The sequence below is a fragment of the Vombatus ursinus genome, unplaced genomic scaffold (assembly GCF_900497805.2).
Source record: "Vombatus ursinus unplaced genomic scaffold, bare-nosed wombat genome assembly UNPS02014786.1, whole genome shotgun sequence".
Lineage (NCBI taxonomy): Eukaryota > Metazoa > Chordata > Mammalia > Diprotodontia > Vombatidae > Vombatus > Vombatus ursinus.
The window spans coordinates 22393954-22413757 of record NW_020954564.1 but is presented as its reverse complement, the minus strand read 5'-3'; the positions used below and the strand labels follow the sequence as shown (position 1 = coordinate 22413757).

The 19804-nt window shown below is 35.6% G+C and overlaps 1 protein-coding gene across 5 annotated transcripts in view; it reads left to right on the top strand.

The window, feature by feature from the left end:
* Positions 1-19804, top strand: part of DPY19L3 (dpy-19 like C-mannosyltransferase 3) — a 92706-nt gene that overhangs the window by 43403 nt on the left and 29499 nt on the right. For 3 of the 5 annotated variants that reach the window (XM_027868206.1, XM_027868205.1, XM_027868209.1), the window contains 7 exons: positions 6938-7069; positions 10780-10881; positions 11650-11723; positions 11899-12057; positions 18386-18496; positions 18871-18982; positions 19414-19470. In XM_027868206.1, the coding sequence (XP_027724007.1) occupies positions 6938-7069; positions 10780-10881; positions 11650-11723; positions 11899-12057; positions 18386-18496; positions 18871-18982; positions 19414-19470 (747 nt within the window). The remainder of the gene's footprint in view (positions 1-6937; positions 7070-10779; positions 10882-11649; positions 11724-11898; positions 12058-18385; positions 18497-18870; positions 18983-19413; positions 19471-19804) is intronic. The other 2 variants (XM_027868208.1, XM_027868207.1) reach the window with 2 other exon arrangements.

The window sequence follows — 19804 nt, the reverse complement described above, 5'->3', positions numbered from 1 at the left end:
GAGGTAGAGCCAAGGTGGCAGAGTAAAGGCAGGGGCTCACCTGAATTCTCCCCATTTCATCTCCAAATAACTTTAAAATAATGCTTCAAATTAAATTCTGGTGTATCTGAACCAACAAAATGTTGGTGTGAAACAATTTTCTATCCCAGGACAACTTAGGAAGTTGGCAAGAAAATTCTGTCTCAGTAGGGTGGTTGGACTCGGAGTCCAGCACAGACCACATGTGCTAGGGCACCAGCAGCAGGCCTTGAAAGCAGTTCAGCAGCAGCAGCAGCAGCTTTGGGAGCTTTCAACCTACAGATAGTAAGAGGGCTGTACAACTGTTCAGAAGGAAATTACAGGAGACTCTTTGCAGGCACTGAATACCTGACTGTCAAATTGCTCATATGCAGGTCTAGGTTATAGTCTCAGAGCTAAGAGGAGTGCTAGCTAACTATTGCTGGTGGCAGCAGGGGTCCTGGTCAAAGTTCCAGGGCAGAGAAGAGTGCTTTTGTTCACTCACAGGCCAGGAGAGCAGTGACCACATCCTCTCCTTAGATCATAGCACATTGGAAGAAGCAAAAACCTATAGTTCCTCCTCTCTCCACTCCCCCCACACCCCCATGCCCCCCATAGCAAGCTCAGAAAATAGCAGCAGAAAAAGCCTGAAGCTTGGGATAGTGCCCCCTCTACCTGGGAGCAGTGCCCAACTTTAACATAAAGTTGTCAGTCAAGAAATAGGCTGGAAAATGAGCAAATGACAAAAGAAGAACCTGACCATAGAAAGTTACTATGGTCACAGGGAAAATCAAGACACAAACCGAGAAGGAAACAGTGAAGTCAAAACTTCTGCATGCTAAGCTTCAAAGAAAAATGTGAATTGGTCAAAGGCCCAAAAAGAATTCCTAGAATGACTCAAAAAGTATTTGACAAATCAAGTAAGAGAAGTAGAGGAAAAATTGGAAAAAGAAATTAAAATGGTGCAAGAAAATGATGAAAAGAAAGTTAACAGCTTGGTAAAGGAGGCACAAAAAAAATTGAAGAAAATAACACCTTAAAAAGACAAAATTGGCCTAATGGAAAAGGAAGTACAAACGCTTACCAAAGAAAATAATTCCTTAAAAATTAGAATTCTACAAGACATCAAGAAACAATAAAATAAAGTCAAAAGAATGAAAAAAAATAGAAAAAATGTGAAATATCTCATCGGAAAAATTAGATTGAGAATCTAATGTGAAATCTCATTGAAAAAAAATTAGCTTGAAATAAGAATGATGAGAGATAGTTTAAGAATTATTGGACTACCTGAAAACCATGATCAAAAAAAGAGCCTTGACATTATATTTCAAAAAATTGCCCTAACATCCTAAAATCAGAGGAAAAAATAGAAATTGAAAGAATCCATCAATTATATTACATCCTGAAAGAAATCCCAAAATGAAAACTCCCAGAAATATAGCCAAATTCCCGAGTTCCCAGGTCAAGGAGAAAATATTGCAAGCAGCAAGAAAGAATAAATTCAAATATCATGGAGCCACTGTCAGGATAACACAAGATTTAGCAGCTTCTACATTAAAGGATCAGAAGGCTTAGAATAAGATATTTTGGAGGGCGAAAGAGCTAGGTTTACAATCAAGAATCATCCACCTAACAAAACTGAGTATAATCTTTCAGGGGGGAAATGGATATTTAATGAAATAGAGAACTTTGAGGCATTCTTTACCAGAGTTGAATAAAAAATTTGACTTTCAGATATAAGACTTAAGAGAAATTTTAAAAGGTAAACATGAAAGAGAAATCATAAGGGAATATATAAGGCTAAATAGTTTATATTCCTATATGGGAAGATGATACTTATAACTCCTAAGAATTTTATCATTATTAGGGCAGTTAGGAGTCTATAAATCTAACAATCTAAGTGAAATGGATGAATAATTATAAAAACATAAGTTGCCCAGATTTAAAGAAGAGATAAGAGGATACTTAAATAAACCTATATGAGAAAAAGAAATTGGACAAGCCATAAATGAGCTCCCTAAGAAAATAATCACAGACTTGTGACAAAATACAACATTCATTCCTGTTAAAAACTTTGGAAAGCATAGGAATAAATGAAGCTTTCCTTAAAATGGTAAGTAGTATCTGTCTAAAGCCATCAACAAGTATTATCTGTAATGGGGATAAACCAGAAGCCTTCCCAAAAGATCAGGGGTGAAGCAAGGTTGCCCATTATTACCACTATAGAAATGCTAGCTCTAGCAGTTAGAGAAAAAGAAATTAAAGGAATTAGAATAGGCAGTGAGGAAACACAACTTTCATTCTTTGCAGATGATATGAGGTTAGACTTAGTGAATCCTAGAGAATCAACTAAAAAACTAGTTGAAATAATTAACAACTTCAACTGAGTTGTAGGTTATAAAATAAACCTACGTTAAATCATCAGCATTTCTATATATTACCAACAAAATCCAGCAGCAAGAGATCTGAAGCGAAATTTCATTTAAAACAATTGTAGATAATATAAAACACTTGGGAGCCTACCTGTCAAGACAAGTCCAGGGACCATATGAACACGTTTATAAAACACTTCACACAAATAAAGCTAGATTTAAACAATTGGACAAATAATTGCTCGTGGGTAGGCTGAGCCAATATAATAAAAGTGACAATTCTACCTAAATTAATTTACTTACTCAGCACCATACCAATCAAACTACCAAAAATATTTCAAAAAGCTAGAAAAAATAGTAACAAAATTCATCAGGAAGAACAGAAGACCAAGAATAACAAAGGAAGTCAATTTAAAAAATGTAAATGAAGATTGTCTAGTAGTATTAGATCTCAAACTGTATTACAAAGCAGTAATCATCAAACCAATCTGGTACAGGCTAAAAAATAGAATGGTGGATCGATCAATGGAATAGAGTAGGTATGCAATATGCTGTAGTAAGTGACCATTGTAATCTAGTGTTTGAAAAACCCAAAGATCCAAGCTTTTGGTACAAGAACTTATTACTTGACAAAAATTGCTAGGAAAACACTTTGGCTGAAACAAGGTATAAATCAGTGTCTTACCATGTGCCAAGATAAGGTCAAAATGGGTACGTGATTTAGACAGAAAGGGTGATGCCATAAGCAAATTAGGGAGCATGGAATATCTTGCCTCTCAGATCATTGGATAAGGGAAAAATTTGTGACTAAACAATAGATACCATTACAGGAAGTAAAATGGATAATTTTGATTATATTAAACTAAAAAGGTTTTGCACAAGCAAATGTAATGCAGCCAAGATTAGAAGGAAAGCAGAAAACTTGCAAAAAAAAATTACAGCAAGTTTCTCTAATGAAAACCTCATTTCTCAAATATATGGAGAACAGGGAGTCAAATCTCTAAGAATATGAGTCATTCCCCAATTGACAAAGGGCCAAAGGATATGAACAGGCATTTTTCAGAAAAAGAAATCGAAGCTATCCATAGTCATATGAAAAAATTCTGTAAATCACTATTGATTAGAGAAATGCAAATTAAAACAATTCTGAGGTACTACCTTATACCTGTCAGATTAGCTGATATGACAGAAAAGGAAAATGACAAATGTTGGAGGGGATATGGTAAAATTGGGACACTAATGCACTACTGGTCAGTTGTGAACTGATTCAACCATTCTGGAGATAAATTTGGAAATATGCCAAAGATCCATAAACCTGTGCATACCCTTTGACCCCCAATACCAATGTTAGGTCTATGTACCAAAGAGATCAAATGAAAAGGAACTATGTGTCCAAAATATATTTTTAGGAGTTCTTTTATTGCTGGCAAAGAATTGGAAATTGAGGGGATGCCCATCAAAAGGAGAATGGGTGAAGAAGTTGTGATACACGATTGTGATGCAATAGTATTGTGTTATAAGAAATAATGATCAGGGGGGTTTCAGAAAAATCTGTAAAGACTTATATGAACCGATGCAAAATGAAGTGAGCAGAAGTAGAAAAACATTGTATATTATGAAAGCAATATTGTATGCTGATCAATTGTAAATGACTCAGCTAGTTTCAGCAATATAATGATCCTAGACAATCCTGAAGGACTTGATGAAAAATCCTGTCCACCTTCAGAGAAAGAACTGATGGAGTCTTAATGTAGTGTTTTTCTTGTGTTTTCGGTCTGTGTTTTCTTTTACAGCATGACTAACATGAAATATGTTTTGCATGACTACACATGTATAGTCTATATCTAATTGCTTGCTATCTCAGGAGAAAGAGGGTGTGGAGGAAGGAGCAGAATTTGGCACTCAAAATTTTTAAAAATCCATGCTACAAATTATTTTTACATGTATTTGGGAATATATATAAAAAAGGAAGCTTTCATGATAGTGATGGGATTTGAACTAGCTTCTGAAAGAAGGGTTGGTGTTTGAAAGGTTATAATGCTTTCCCATCTTTTCAATTAAAAACAAGACTTTTGTTTGTACGTACTCAGCATGGTTTTTTTCCATGACTTTGTATATCAGATTATTATGTTTAAAAATCACAGCACTAAATTACTAGGTCTATGTTCTATAAACATTTTATTCATATATTAACTTATGCTTATAGATATTATACATCATGTAATATAAAAATAAATATACAATACATAGATACATACATAAATACGTAATACATGTATACATATATAATACATGTAATATGAAATAAATATACATCATGTAACTTTCCTTAATTTGATTAATAACTATAACCCAGATTATCTCTAGGGAGAAAGTTATTTGGTTGCTATTTAGTTATGTGTGATCAAATTCTTTGCTAGCTTCTCCATACATTTTTCTTAAAAATGCAACTTTTGAGCCTACCTCTAATTTTATTTTTGTGAACGATGCATTGTATGTTTATGTATTTTTTGAAGATTTCCTATTAAGGAATAGGAAAATGGACAGTAGAAAAAACATCAGAGCCAATGATTTTTCTAGCTGCCTGTCACAGTGCTGCATCTGTCAGATAAATTGTCAAGGCACAATAACTATTTGGCTTATCTTAGAAATGTATGAATGTTGTCTTGACAACCTGGGAGCCTAATATAAAAGCCACCTTCAGGCAGGCACAGCATACATGTGATGAACAAGGAAGTAGGGAGAGAAGGGGGAGGAGCAGAATGGGCCAGATTGCTGTTAAAGAGACACGCAAGATAAGTTTTACCCTGGGGACATTTAGGTGTGCTATAGAAGAATGGCCATCACCAAGTCACTGAAATAAAAACATAAAACATTTGTAAAGATAAAATTGAGACTTTGTTATATTTTCCTCTGAGATTTTCTCATTAAAGCCTTCTAATTCCCAACTGAGAATACCCGAATGTTTTCTGAATGATTACTTAAGGTTATACCAAAGACATTAATTAGTATAAGGACAGGTATAGATAAAAGTAGTAGTGGGGAGGTTACAGCAAATCATTTCTATCACAACCATCAATGAACTTTTGACTGCTTTCAGGGTGGTAGATAATATATAATCACACAAAAGATGTGGCCCTTGCTCTCTAATCAGGTCAATATTTGAAAAATATTCTTAGTTTTTTTGTGGACTTTTTGTCCAAAACAAACTATCCCTTGCCTATAAAACCTAAAAGCCCAAGTTTTCTGACAGTCATGCCTGAAAAAGTAAGATTATTTATATAGACAATACTTAAATTCAAGTGTTTTAAGCAAGTTGAATAATGCCCAGCCCTGTGATGTGATCAGTTTACAGCAAACATTAGAAACGTTTATGTTAGTTGGCTTCCTTGTGTTTTGTGCTGTCCCCAGCTCCCAGTTAGTTTGGAACTATAGCTCCTACCTTTAGTTCCTCAGATTGTTGTCTCCGAAAAAAAGGGGAAAGGAGGGAGTAGAGTTGAGTCATGTGAAACGAGGAAAAACGGGAAGGGAAAATGTGTTGCCATGGTACTGAGAGATTGACCTCTCTCATTATAAAGTAATGAAACTGATTTGGTCACGTGGCTGATAGACTGTCTCTAAAAGCATTTCTGAAAAAGAAGTTTCCAAAAACAGTTTGAACAAAAGCAGCATCACTTGAATAATCTTCCAAGGGTCTACTTTGGCAGATAACACTCATTTGTATTAATAAGGACTGGTATGAATTTTTTAAAAATCCTGGATTCATAATTAAAAGTAATATTCGATCCTTTGCAGCCCTTAAAAAGAAAAGGTAGTACTGTGTAGGGAATGTGCACAATCCATTGTTATGAAAACAAATTGTATTCACATCAGATGGATTTGGGATAAAATTCAGTGCTAAACCTCACTTAAAAATTTCTTATGTAGCCATGTTTCCATTCTGGTGAAACGCAGATGCAATGGTCTTTTAGATGAAGTCAGTATATTGTCCACAATAGATGGAACCTAAGCATCTAGCTGCTTTAAATACTATAAAGTCTCCTCGCCCAAGTGAAGTGAAAGAAATGGGAATGTTTATCTTGGAAAAGAGAAGACTTAAGGAGAACATACTTTCATATATATGAAGAGCAGTCATGAGGAAGAGGTCTTAGATTTGTAATTCCAGAGGGCAGAACAAGAACTAATTAGGGAGAAGTTACATGAAGGCAGATTTCAGGTTTAATGTAAGGAAGAAATTCCAATCAAATATAGCTATACAAAAATGGAATGGTTTGTCTTATGAGCTAGTGAATTGCTCATTACCAAAAGTCTTTAATCAGAGAAAGACTTAATTGACCATGGATATTATACTGGGGATTTCTGATTCAAATAAAGCATTGGGATAGATGGTTACTTTTATAACCCTTGAGATTCTGTAGTAGGTTGTTCGTTGTTAAAAAAACTAAATGCCTGTCTTTTGTTTAGACTGTTTCTAAATGCCTTCTGGATGGTTTTATAATCCCTTGATATGGTGAGCTCTTACTAGTATATGTTTATCTAGCTGATCATTACCTTTTTCAACTTCGCAGGTTACATGGCTATATATTATACAGGTGACAAGTTTACTCTTGGTCTGCGTCCTTCAGTTCTTTAATTCCATGATCCTTGGATCTTTGCTTATAAGTTTTAATCTCTCAGTGTTAATAGCAAGAAAATTTCAGGTATGCATCTTTTTTGCTGTTATTGTAAATATATCTTTTGAATGTGTAAAAATTCCATCTATTAAGTGTTTACTATGTACAAAGCATTGTACAAAGTTCTGGGAATATAAATAGCAAAGTAAGTCCCTGCTCTCAGGGAGCTCTCATTCTAATGGGGAATATAACTCTTAGGGAAAATTTCAGTTGCAAGTCAGATGGACAGGTGCACAGTGGCTAAGCAGATTTTAATGTTTTTTAATGTCACATCCATTGATAAAATCTTATCTTGATTTTCTATTTCTGATGTTGCCGAGCATCTTTATCCAGGACATAACGATTAATCATAGGTGTCCCACAGGGCTCTGTCCTGGGCGTGCTTCTCCTTCCTCTATTTACTATTTCACTAGGTGATTTCATCAGCTCCTATGGATTCAATTATCCCTATGCTGCTCATTCTCAGATATACTTATCTAATCCTAGCCCCTTGTGACCTCCAGTTTTACTTTTCCAAGTACCTACTGGATATTTCAGACTGTCTGTCCTATAGACATCTTAAACTCAGCATCTTAAAAACTGAACTCAACTGTCCCCACCCCACCCCAAATATATCTCCTTTCTAAACTTTGCTATTACTGTTAAGGCTGCCGCAGTACTCTCAGTCATCAGGCTCACAACCTAAGTGTCATCTTCCTTCTCCCCACTTTCTCTCACCTCCCACATCGAATCATTTGTCAGGTCATGCCAATTTTACCTTCCTAACATTTGTTGCATGCTTCCCCTTCTCTCCTGTGGCATTGCCAACATTCTGGTCCCTATCATCTCAAATCTGGACAATTGTACCTGGTGGTAAGTCTACCTACCTCGAGTCTTTTCCCACTCCCACCCATCTTCCACTCAGCTGCCAAATTGATCTTCCTAAAGTGCATATTTGACCATGTTATTCCTATCAACTCCAGTTGCTCCCTATAACCTCCAGAATCAAATATAAAATCTTCTGTTTTGCTTATAAATCCCTCCATAACCTCACCCCTCCTACATTTCCAGTCTTCTCACTCGTTACACTCCCCCACATACTCTGTGAACCAGTGATAGTGGCCTTCTTGCTGTTCTTTGCATTCTACTCCATGCCCCTATTCCAGGCATTTTCTCTGGCTTTCCCAATTGTGTAGAACTCTCTGCCTCCTGACTTCCCTTGTTTCCTTCAAGTCTCAGCTAAAATCCCACTTTGTTCAGGAAAACCTTCTTAACCCCTTAATCCTAGTGCCTTCCCTTTATGGATTATCTCTAATTTATTTTGTACATACCTGGTTTGTACTTGGTTGGTGGCTTGTTATCTTTACCATTAGACTGTGAGTTTCTTTAGAGCAGACAGTCTTTTTTTCTTTTTTTTTTTTTTTGCTTTGGGACCCGGGGTTAAGTGACTTGCCCAGGGTCACGCAGACACATAGTGTCATGTGTCTAAGGCCAGATTTGACCTCAGGTCCTCCTGACTTCAAGGCCAGAGCTCTATCTACTGTGCCCCCTAGCTGTCCTGAATGATTGTCCAGGGTAGAATTCGAACCCATGGTTTTTTTTTGTTTGTTTGTTTGTTTGTTTTTTTAGGCAGTTGGGGTTAAGTGACTTACCCAGGGTCACACAGCTAGTAAGTGTCAAGTGTCTGGTCTGAAGTCACTTTTGAATTCAGGTCCTCCTGACTCTAGGGCCAGTGCTGTATCCACTGCGCCATCTAGCTGCCCCCTCAGACTATCTTTTACATTTCTTTTTATCCACAGTGCCTGGCACATAAGAGGTACTTAATAAATGTGTGATTGACTGACTGGTGAGGGAGGTGGGTCCGTTCTCCACAGTGATTTCTCCCTCAGTGATGGCTTCAAGGGATTGGTAGGAAAAAGTTCTCATGATTTAGGGGGCCCTGCTATTCCCATGGCTCTTTTGTGTTCAAAGTCCTGGGCTGCCTTTAGGATCTGAGGAGCCATGGTGGTCAAGATGGTGATGGTGGAGCTGGTCTGATTTCCCTGGTATTTGCTGCCTCCAGTCTTTCTCCCTTGGGTGCAAATAACTACATATACAAAAACTTTTTTTTTCAAATTTATCCTTCTGTCCTACATCATTTTTGCATGGAATATGATTAAATTCCCATGACAACATTTGGTGTACTAATAAATAAAAACTATTGATTGCATTTTTTTAAAGTATGCTGTTCAGACATTGGTTTCCATAGACTTCTCTCTGATCTCTCTCCTCTACCAATGACCTAAACTCTTAACTTCAGTCTTAGATCACATTTTCTTTAAGGAAGTCCTAGAGATATCTCATTGAAACTTAATTTCATTGAACATAATTAAAAAGAACTGATTTAAGGGTAAGAAAAGAACTTTTAAAAAATATTTCCATTAGTCTCCATGATGTAAATAGATCATTGATCAACTTTTAGAGCAATTCGATTCCTTTATGGAAAATAGGAATTTTTGGAATTATGTAACCCTATCATTTGATTTTATAATACTTAACTTTCTCCATTCCTCTGCCTCTTGAATGGAACTGTATGGGACATATGTTTATTCTTTAAAGTAATTTTTGTTTTACATATTTATTTTTTAATGAGTTCAAATTAATTTGGGCAGCTGGAGATTTTTTTTTTTAAGAATTTCCAATTCCTCTCAAGATGAGCAAATAATCCTTTTGTCTCAAAAATTGAGAATAGGAATTATTGACTAACACCTTATGTTCTTAAGTTTTGACTTAATTGGGTAGATCCTTGTTTTTCTGTATGCTGGAATAAAGTCTTTTGCCTTTGTTACACACCACCTAAATAGAGATTCATTTTCTATTTTGGGAAGGAAAAAAAAATCTACTTTTTTTTAATCATCCTTTCTGGATTATAGCACCTACTATTGATTAAATGTCATTCAGATTCCAAAAAAAATGACCCTATTTTTGGCTAATTATTAAATAACAGTAGTAACCAGCTTTAATTATATTTGATATTCCTTAAACTCTATCAGTTGTGGCATGTATAATAATGTATAGTATTGATCACTTTATAAGCTTACTCAGGGATACAAAAGCAACTCTCCTCAGTACTAAAGGGCATGATTTCCACAGCTTATTATAGGTAGATTTTATACTCATATTATAGCAATTGACCAGTGCTGTTTAAAATTAAAAGCTGGAGAAAAAGTGTAAAAATGAGGCCTTTCTAAGTAGATAGTTAAAGATATCCTAATAGCATAGTTTGATTGAGATAATTTTTTGGCTCATATTTTACCCATGCATCAAAGAATCCAATGCACTAAAAATTTATTAATCGCATACGATGTGACAGGTGCTGTATTAAGTGCTGGGGATACAATAAATAGAAAAAAAGACAATCATTGCCTTCAAAGAGCTTACAATCTAACGGGAAGACAATACACAAAATGAGGCAGGAAGACAGCGAGGAAGGGGCTGCAGAATGGAGAAGGGATATCAAGGGGTACCTGGCATAGGGGCATCTTGTTCCATGGAGTTGAAACCAGTCAGGGCAGCAGATGCAAAGTGGAGTGATCTGAGAGTGCCACTTCTGCCCTGTATAAAGGAAAACTCTGAGAGGAGTTTGGTACCTCCTCCCAATCAGAAGGGAGAAGAGGCTGAGGGAGGTCAAGTGAATCCACCAACAAATCTTTCTGGAAGACAAGTAATATATTTTAAGTATCTATAAAATGATTAAAGTTCAATCTTTTAATTTCTAGAAAAATCTGAAAACTGGAAGCTTCCTTAATAGGCTCTGGAAACTTTTGTTCCACTTAGCCCTGGTGCTATGTTTGACCATTTTTCTCAATAGCTTTATTAAGGTAGGTTGGTACAATCACTTTTACTTTCATAAGCACTTTTTTAAACACCTCAAAAGTGATATAAAATGATTTGTTAAATGAGATCAGTGTTAGATGTTGTTGGTATACTTCAAACACAAGTCTATAATATTGTGGTTCCATTTGTTGAATTCCTAAAGTGACAGATTATTTTCCTAAAGTGAATCACTGACTTCTGCCCTGCTATATTTGATTCCCTTTCTTTGATTTCACATTGTCAACTTCTGAGTGATTGGCATTTACAGGCACAGGTTGAAGACTCCCAACAAGTAGTAAAGTACAATAAAATTTAAAACTCTGGCTTGTAGAAGTCATTTTCATCTACAAAGACAGAGTCCCCTGTCTTTCAAATGGAGTTGTTCCCAGTTCAAGGTGCAGTTTGTTCATGCTATTCTGTAGTGATGTATACTCAACTCCTTGGAACTTAGGTGGCATGGTTTGAATTATCTTTGCTTGTATGACTTTACTGTTATAGCTCTGAACAGGCAAGTCCTAGGCCATGAATTTGTGTGACATTGATAGTGCTTACTGAAAGATTTCAATTTCAGATCATATTATTGGCTTTTGGACATTCTTGTATGTAAGAACTTATCAGCATTCAGATGCCTCTTTCAACTGAAGCATAAAGCCTCAGCTTGTTTTTGAATTCTAACTAATATATTAAGAACATTTATTATTCGTGCTTCCTGTGGGTAAATATCAAGAAATTATGCCCAAAATACTAATAGCAACTTTTGTTTTTTCCAATAGCAATTTCTTAATCTAAAGTCAGATGAACACATATTTAAATTTCTGAAGGCAAAATTTGGGTTTGGCGCAACAAGGTAGGATTAAGATTATATTCCCTTTTTAAAAATTATATTAAATCATCAAAATTAAAAATTAGGTCAAAATAAATGCCTGCTATTATTGGATGCTACCTCATGGCTTGAAGAAACCTATGTTAAAATTATTTATGTTGCATTGAATTTGATAGTATACTTTCCATTTGTTCTTTAGGGATTTTGATGCAAATCTGTATCTATGTGAAGAAGCTTTTGGCCTACTACCATTTAATACACTTGAAAGACTGTCACATACATTACTCTTTTATGCGTACATGTTTGTTCTTTCCATTATGGTGATAGTGGCTGTTGTTGTTGCCCTTCGGAACCTCAGGTACTGTCTGGTTTAGAAATATTACATTTTTCTTCTTACAGTATATTTGCATCATTGTTTATTTTTGAGACTTAGCTGACATGAAAACAAAAAAAAATCAAATATAGAATGTATGTGTAGACTTAGCATTTAGGCCTGGGGAAGGGGGTAGAAATATTCTGTCTTAGCTGTAAAGTAATGTTGATTTGGGATTTCTTATTTTGTACATTATCAGTGTCCATTGCCTTTCTATCTTCTCCTTAAAATCAACTGCAGGTTATACATAGGAAATCAAGAATTGGTTGTCATTTATTTTTTTATTCAGTGCCTTATTTTAGGACTCTTGAACCTGAAAAAGACAGCAATTTTTAGTATCTCGCAAAAGATTAAATAGTCATTGCCAGAGTCTTCTTAGAATGTTCACCAAGCTATCAAAAGGAAAAAGTAGAGTTCTAAGTTTTTTGACATATTCTTCCCCAAATTTTTTTTATTTTTTTAATGGTAATTTTTCTTTTTTTTTGTTTTCAACATTTACTTCCACAAGATTTTGAGTTCCAAATTGTCACCCCATCTCACCCCTCCCCCTGCCCCAAGATGGCATGCATTCTAAATACCCCTTCCCCTAGTCTGCCTTCCCTTCTGTCTCTCCCCCCCTTCTCTTATCCCCTTCCCCTTCTATTTTCCTGTAGAGCAGGATGGATTTCTGTGCCCCATTTCCTGTATTTCTTATTTCCCAGTTGCATGTGGAAACATTTTTTTTAAACATGTGTTTTTAAAACTTTGGGTTCCAAATTTTCTCCCTTGCTCCCTCCCCACCCACCCTCACTGAAAAGGCAAGCAACTCAATGTAGGTTATACATGTGCAGTTATGCAAAACTCTTCCATAGTAGACAGGCCGTGAAAAACTAACTCTATTTCCCTTAATCCTGTCCTGCCCCCCCCCCCATTTATTCTATTCTTTCTTTTGACCCTGTCCGTCCTCAGAAGTATTTGCTTCTGATTATTCCCTTTCCCAATCTGCCCTCCTCTCTATCATTCCCCTATTCTCTTGTCCCCTTCCCCCCTTATTTTCCTGTAGGGTAAGACAGATTTCCACACCCAATTGAGTGTGTATGTTATTCCCTCCTTAAGTCAAATCCTATGATAATAAGATTCACTCATTCCCTCTCACCTTCCCCCTTTTCCCTTCCATTGTAAGAGCCTTTTCTTTTCTGTTTTTTTTTTGTAGGATAATTTACCCCATTCTACCTCTCCCTTTCTCCTTCTCCTAGTATATTCCTCTCTCACCCTTAATTTTATTTTCCAGATATGACCCCTTCATTTTCAACTCACCCTGTGCCCTCTATCTGTATCTATATATATGTACATATAATTTTTTCCCCTCCAACTACCCTAATACTGACAAACGTCTCATGAGTTACAAATATCATCTTTCCATGCAGGAATGTAAACAGTTCAACCTTAATAAGTCTCTTATGATTTTCTCTTTCCTGTTTACCTCTTCATGTTCCACTTGAGTCCTGTATTTGAAAATCAAATTTTCTATTCAACTCTGGTCTTTTCATCAAGAATGCTTGAAAGTCCTCTATTTCACTCAATGACCATTTTTTCCCCTGCAGGATTATACTCAAGTTTTGCTGGGTAGGTGATTCTTGGTTGTAATCCTATCTCCTTTGCTCTCCGGAATATTATATTCCATGCCCTGTGGTCCCTTAACGTAGAAGCAGCTAAATCTTGTGTTATCCTGATTGTGTTTCGGCAATACTGAATTGTTTCTTTCTGGCTGCTTGTAATATTTTCTTCTTGACCTGGGAACTCTGGAATTTGGCTACAATATTCCTAGAAGTTTTCCTTTGGGTATCTCTTTCAGGAGGAGATAGGTGGATTCTTTCAATTTCTATTTTGCCCTCTGGTTCTAAAATATCAGGACAGTTTTCTTGGATAATTTATTGAAAGATGATGTCTAGGCTCTTTTTTTGATCATGGCTTTCAGATAGTCCAATAATTTTAAAATTCTCTCTCCTGGATCTATTTTCCAGGTCAGTTGTTTTTCCAATGAGATATTTCACATTGTTTTCTAATTTTTCATTCTTTTGAATTTGTTTTACAGTGTCTTGATTTCTCATAAAGTCACTAGCTTCCAGTTGCTCTATTCTAATTTTTAAGGAAGTATTTTATTCTTTTCCGTCAAGCTCAGGTGCCATGACCACCTATTGTGATTTTTGCTTTTGGACTTCCTTTTCCATTTGGCCAATTTTGCTTTTTAGGGCATTCTTCTCCTCATTGACTTTTTGGACCTCTTTTGCCATTTGGGTTAGGCTATTTTTTAAGGTGTTATTTTCTTCAGTATTTTTTTGGGTCTCCTTTAGCAAGCTGTTGACTTGTTTTTCATGATTTTCTTGCATCACTCTCATTTCTCTTCCCAGTTTTTCCTGTACTTCTCTTACTTGCTTCTCAAAATCTCCTTTGAGCTCTTCCAAAGCCTGGGACTGATTCATATTTTTCTTGGAGGCTTTGGGTGTAGGAACTTTGGTTTTGTTGTCTTCTGGTTTATGTTTTGATCTTTTTTGTCACCAAAGTAAGATAATACAGTCTGACTCTTTTTGTGCTGCTTACTCATGATCCCAGCCAATTACTTGAGTTTTAAACTCTTTGTTAAGGTAAAAGTCTGCTTCGAATGTGAAGAGTGTACTGTCCCAAGCTTTGGGGGTTTGTACAGCTATTTTCAGAGGTACTTCTAGGGACCTGTAAATTTTCAATTCTTCCAAGGTGGTATGATAAGGGGCGAGGTGTTTCCTCTCCACAGCCACAACAAGCTCCACTGCACCAGTGTTCCTCCTCTCCCCAGGACCGCCCCTCAGAACTGTGACCCAGATCCAAGCACCAGTAAAGCAAGAGATTCCTGCCTCAGCTGTGTCAAAGAGATCATTGCAATCCCCCTCTGATCAGCCACTTGATTACCCCTCAGTCTGTGGGCTAGAAGCTCAGGAAACAGTTGCTGCCCCGAGGGCAAGCTCGGGACTTGTGGCTGAGACCTAGCTCCTCTCTCACCACAGTCACAGACTTTTTCCACTGACCTTCCCACTGTCTTTGGCATTCATGGATTGAGAAGTCTGGAAACCGCCACAGCTGCCCGCGATTCAGTCCTCTGAGGCCTGCTCCAGGTTTGTTGTGGCCTGCGTGCCCATGCAGAGCTGCGCTCCTCTTCCCACCCAGCGCGATGTACCTTCCCAATCAACCATCCAGGCTGTCTTTGGCTGGAAATTTGTTTCACTCTGTCTTTTTGTGGGTTCTGCTGCTTTAGAATTTGTTTAGAGCCATTTTTTTTAGGTATTTGAAGGGCTTTGGGAGAGAGCTCAAGACAGTCACTGCTTTCCCTCTGCCATCTTGGCTCCGCCCCCCCCCAAATTTCTTACAACGTTTTACCTGGACCTCTTCTTTGCACTTAACACATTCACCCCTATTCTGTAATTGTTTTGTTTATGCCTTTCTTCCCTTCTAGATTTCAAGCTTCATTGATAGCAAGATCTATCTTGTATTTGTTTTTGTATCATTAGTACCTAGCACAATTTCTGGTATTTACCAAGTACTTAATAAGTACTTATTGATTTGAATAGCATGGAATGGACTATTTAATAAAATTTGTTTTGCTTTTATAGTCCATCATAAGATGAAAGAGAATTAATTGTTAGCAAACAAAACTATTATAGTCAGTGAAAACATAATTATGTCCCAGAGGAAATACCTTTATATATATAGTTACTATGTCAATTAAGTACTAGTGAATTGTGATTCATAGTCACCAGAGTGCTGTGTTGAGTAAAAGGTATTAAAATAACCAAAGACTAGTTGTTTTATAGTAGTAGTTTATGATTATTAAGAATGAAATAAGACTGAACTGATAGAGCATTTCTCTAACCATAAAAAATTTTAGTATCTCTCAGTAGTGTTCTTTTTTGTACTTAATACAAGATTTGAGTTAGCTTCTTGAAAGTAGACAAAATTGTTTTGTGCTTTGTGATTCAATATTATTTGGTATACTTCAGAGGCTATCAGTATGCTAGTCCTTGCTTAATTGAATTCAGAAATTCAGCAAACATTTATTAAGCTTCTACTATATGCAAGTCACTGAGAATATAAAGAAAAAATCACCACAATCCCTGCTCTCAAGGAGCTTACTCTCTGTGGGAATACAGCCTGTGTGTAAATACAGGATAATTCGATAAATGAGAAAACACTAATAACTAGGGGTGTAAAGAAAAAATCACAATAGGTGGTCATGGCACCTGAGCTTGACGGAAGTTAAGAATTCAGAGAGGGGGAAGTGAGAAAGGAGTCTAAGCACTACTGACACCAGAAATGCTGAATTTGGGAAACTATGTACTCATAGGTCACTTTAGTCGAAATAGAGATCATGAAAGGTTGAAGTAGGCTGGAAGGATAGGCTGGAGCCATTTCATGGAGGGCCTTTAAATAGCAGGCTGAAAAATTGGCATTTGTTTTTCTAGCTATGTAAGGTAACATAGCTCAGAGTTATTAAATAAAAATACCATTAATGCCCCATAGATGATAGGATTTCTGAAATTGATTAACTGTGTGATCATCAATGTCATTTTAAAACATCTATATCTGTTCACTAGGAACTTTGTCAAATGAAAAGTGCTATATTAATCTGAAAATTAAAAAAAATTGCAGGGCACTAGTATGTGTTAGCTAAGTTATTTTAAAGTACTTCTAGCCAAGAGCTTACAAATTGCATTTTAACTTTTGGTGCTTCTTTAACCTATAAATTTCACTTTGTCACATTTATAAAATATTTGTAGTCCCAGAGATCGCTGGAAAGTACATCATGCTTTATTCTTTTTTTTTAAAGTTCATATTTATATTTTCTGCTTTTTACATCACCATAGTTATCCCGACTGTTCCTCTTCCTCCCCCTCCTAGAGAATCAAAACGTCAGCACAACTGATTTATACATTCAAAAAGTCTGAAAACAAGTGTAATAACACCTGTGGGCCTCCCATGTCCATGAAGGGAGAGGTTGGGAGTGTCTTCTCATAGCTGTTTATTCTAGTCCTGCTTGATCTTTATAATTTCGTTACATGTACTTGTGATTTGATGTGTAATCATTCTTTTCATTTACATTACTGTAGACAATGTGTGTGTATATTGTTTTCTTGGCTGTGCTCACCTCACTCTGCATCAGTTAATACAGCTTTTCCATGCTTCTCTACATTCATCACACACATCATTTCTTATATCACAATCTTACTCCATAACATTCATGTACCACAATTTTTTTAGCCGTTCCTCAATCATGCGTTATCATGGAACTGTAAACTATCATCTGAAGACTTGTAGAGTATGTGAAGACTTAAGGGAATAGGATTACAGGATTGTAGATTTAGGGCTGGAAGGGACCTTCTAGTTCAACCCCCTCATTTTGCAAATGAGGAAACAGAGGCTCACAGATAAGTGACTTGCCCACAGAGAGCCTAGGATTTGAACCCAATTTCTTTTATTGTCAAGCCATGTTTCTTCCTACTGTACTAATGCTGCTTCCAAGAAAAAAGAAAAGGCAATACTTTCTACCCATCAGAAATAATCTTCTCATATCAACTTTGAAGTCAAAGTTTTGTTTACAGTATTTCAAGGAAAAGAAAATCACTTTAGAATGTTGAAAATTACCTTGAAAGATATTTTTAATTCTCTTGCTAGAAAGAGCTGAAAAGGTTTATAAGAAAAAATATCATTTTAATATTTCTATTGGCATAATAATTAGCTCTATAGAGATGATGTATTCTCAAAAATTTTGTACTGCATTAGAGAAACTTGAGTCTTAAAGATATACCCATTTTCATCTTAAAGTAATGTCTTATATTGTAATTTTTAAATATCTCCCTCCCTCACTGTTCTGTTTATTCCTTAAAGGACATGGATTGCTCTCCAAATTTAAAAATATTTCTTTTTTTTTTTTAAGTGAAAATTCCCAAAACATTTGACATGACCTCTGATGATTTTTAAAAGCACTTTTACTTTTGCTTTCAGAATTTCCTAGAGATTCTATACATTTACAAAATATGTTATATACATGTTAAAATTAAGATCTCAAATGGAAATCAAGTGTGTCTTTGCCACTACACTGGCTGTTAATAGTTTTATAGTGTTAGTAGCCTTTTATCAAATTAAACAAAAACTATTAAGTTTAGTAGTCCTGCCTGGTGAATTTGGTTGCAGGGAATTTAATACATTTCTAAATATATATGGCTATCAGGCTTACAAAAATCTTTTACTAAACTAAAATCACTTCTCTAGTTCTGATTGTGTCTGTGTGTGTTATTTTATTCAGTGATTCTACTAATGTGCATAAGGGAAAATGTACAATTTTACTGAAGCCTGGAACAGCCTACAACTTGATGCACTCTATTTTGTTTGGATGTTTGGCTTTTAGTACCATGAGGTATTTGTTTATTTGTATATTTTTTCCATTTTTTAATGTCATTTTAGCTATATATTTAGAAACTGATCCTCACCCCCTTAATGATAACAGTACTCATGATTTTCTCCACTGATTTTCCCTCTCCCAGTAAAAGATATAGATAGCTCTATGACAAGTTAGTCTTGAAAGAAAGCGCTCATTTATGACTTTTATAGTTATTCACAAAGGTTATGCCAGAGAAGTATCTCATTGTTTCTACACTTTATCTTTTGATAGTTATTTAAGAGCATAAGAAAGCTGTCAGGTTCATATTTTATTATAAAAGTGCCTAATTTTCAGAAATTATTTAAATTCAGTTAGTACCTGACAAAGTATGTATATTTCTAACCTTACAGAATGAAGTATCTTTGGACATCACATATGTGTGTGTTTGCATCATTTGGCTTATGCAGCAGTGATGTATGGGAGTTGCTTTTAAAATTGGTCCATCTCTACACACCAAAGAGGGTCAGTGTTATGCTTTTATTTCATTGTTGCATTATCTTACCGATTTCTTTTATACCATGTTTTTAAAAATTACTTTTTTCAAAGGCTATCGAATATCAAGCTATTTAAATATGGAAATTAAAAAGCAGGCTGTTTAGAATTTTATAATAAGGAAAACTTTTAATAAAGGTTTGGGTGGTTTTTGTCTCCAAATAGTGCTTTGATTTGTTCTTCCATATAAATTCACTAGGTGGCAATATGATAGAAGCTACAAATACCTTGACACACACTTTGAATTGGACCCTTAGATGTCATTAGTTCTCCTGAATTGTCAATAATGGATTGTGTTAAGTTGTTTTTCCATTTTATGGAAGATAAATATCTACAAGTTAGCACCTGAAAGAAAAAGTGCCAAAAATGCTTGTAAACTAATTAATGCTTTTTTCATGTAGATGAAAATGATGAGATATTCAGTACCAGTATTAATACTCATCTATCTTTGCTATAAGGTAAGTCTAGTTTTCATTTTTGCTGACATTAGCCCATTTAGCTATAGCCTATAACCTAGGATTTGACTTAACCTTATTTTTGGTTTATTTTTCATAAAGTCAGACTAGTCAGTAGTCAAAAGAAGTGTTTAACTCTTGATAGTAATTTGCAGAAAACATTAAAACCGGTCTTTCACTTCCAAAATAACTTCTAGTAGCTCAACATAGAGCAAAAATTACATGAAATTGGATATTTATAGTTGAGTTTTCAAATATTCAGTGTTGAATTTACCTAAAGCAGAGTCTTAGGATATAAAGTTGTGCTCATGCTTTTTTTTTGGTTTGAATTCAGCAG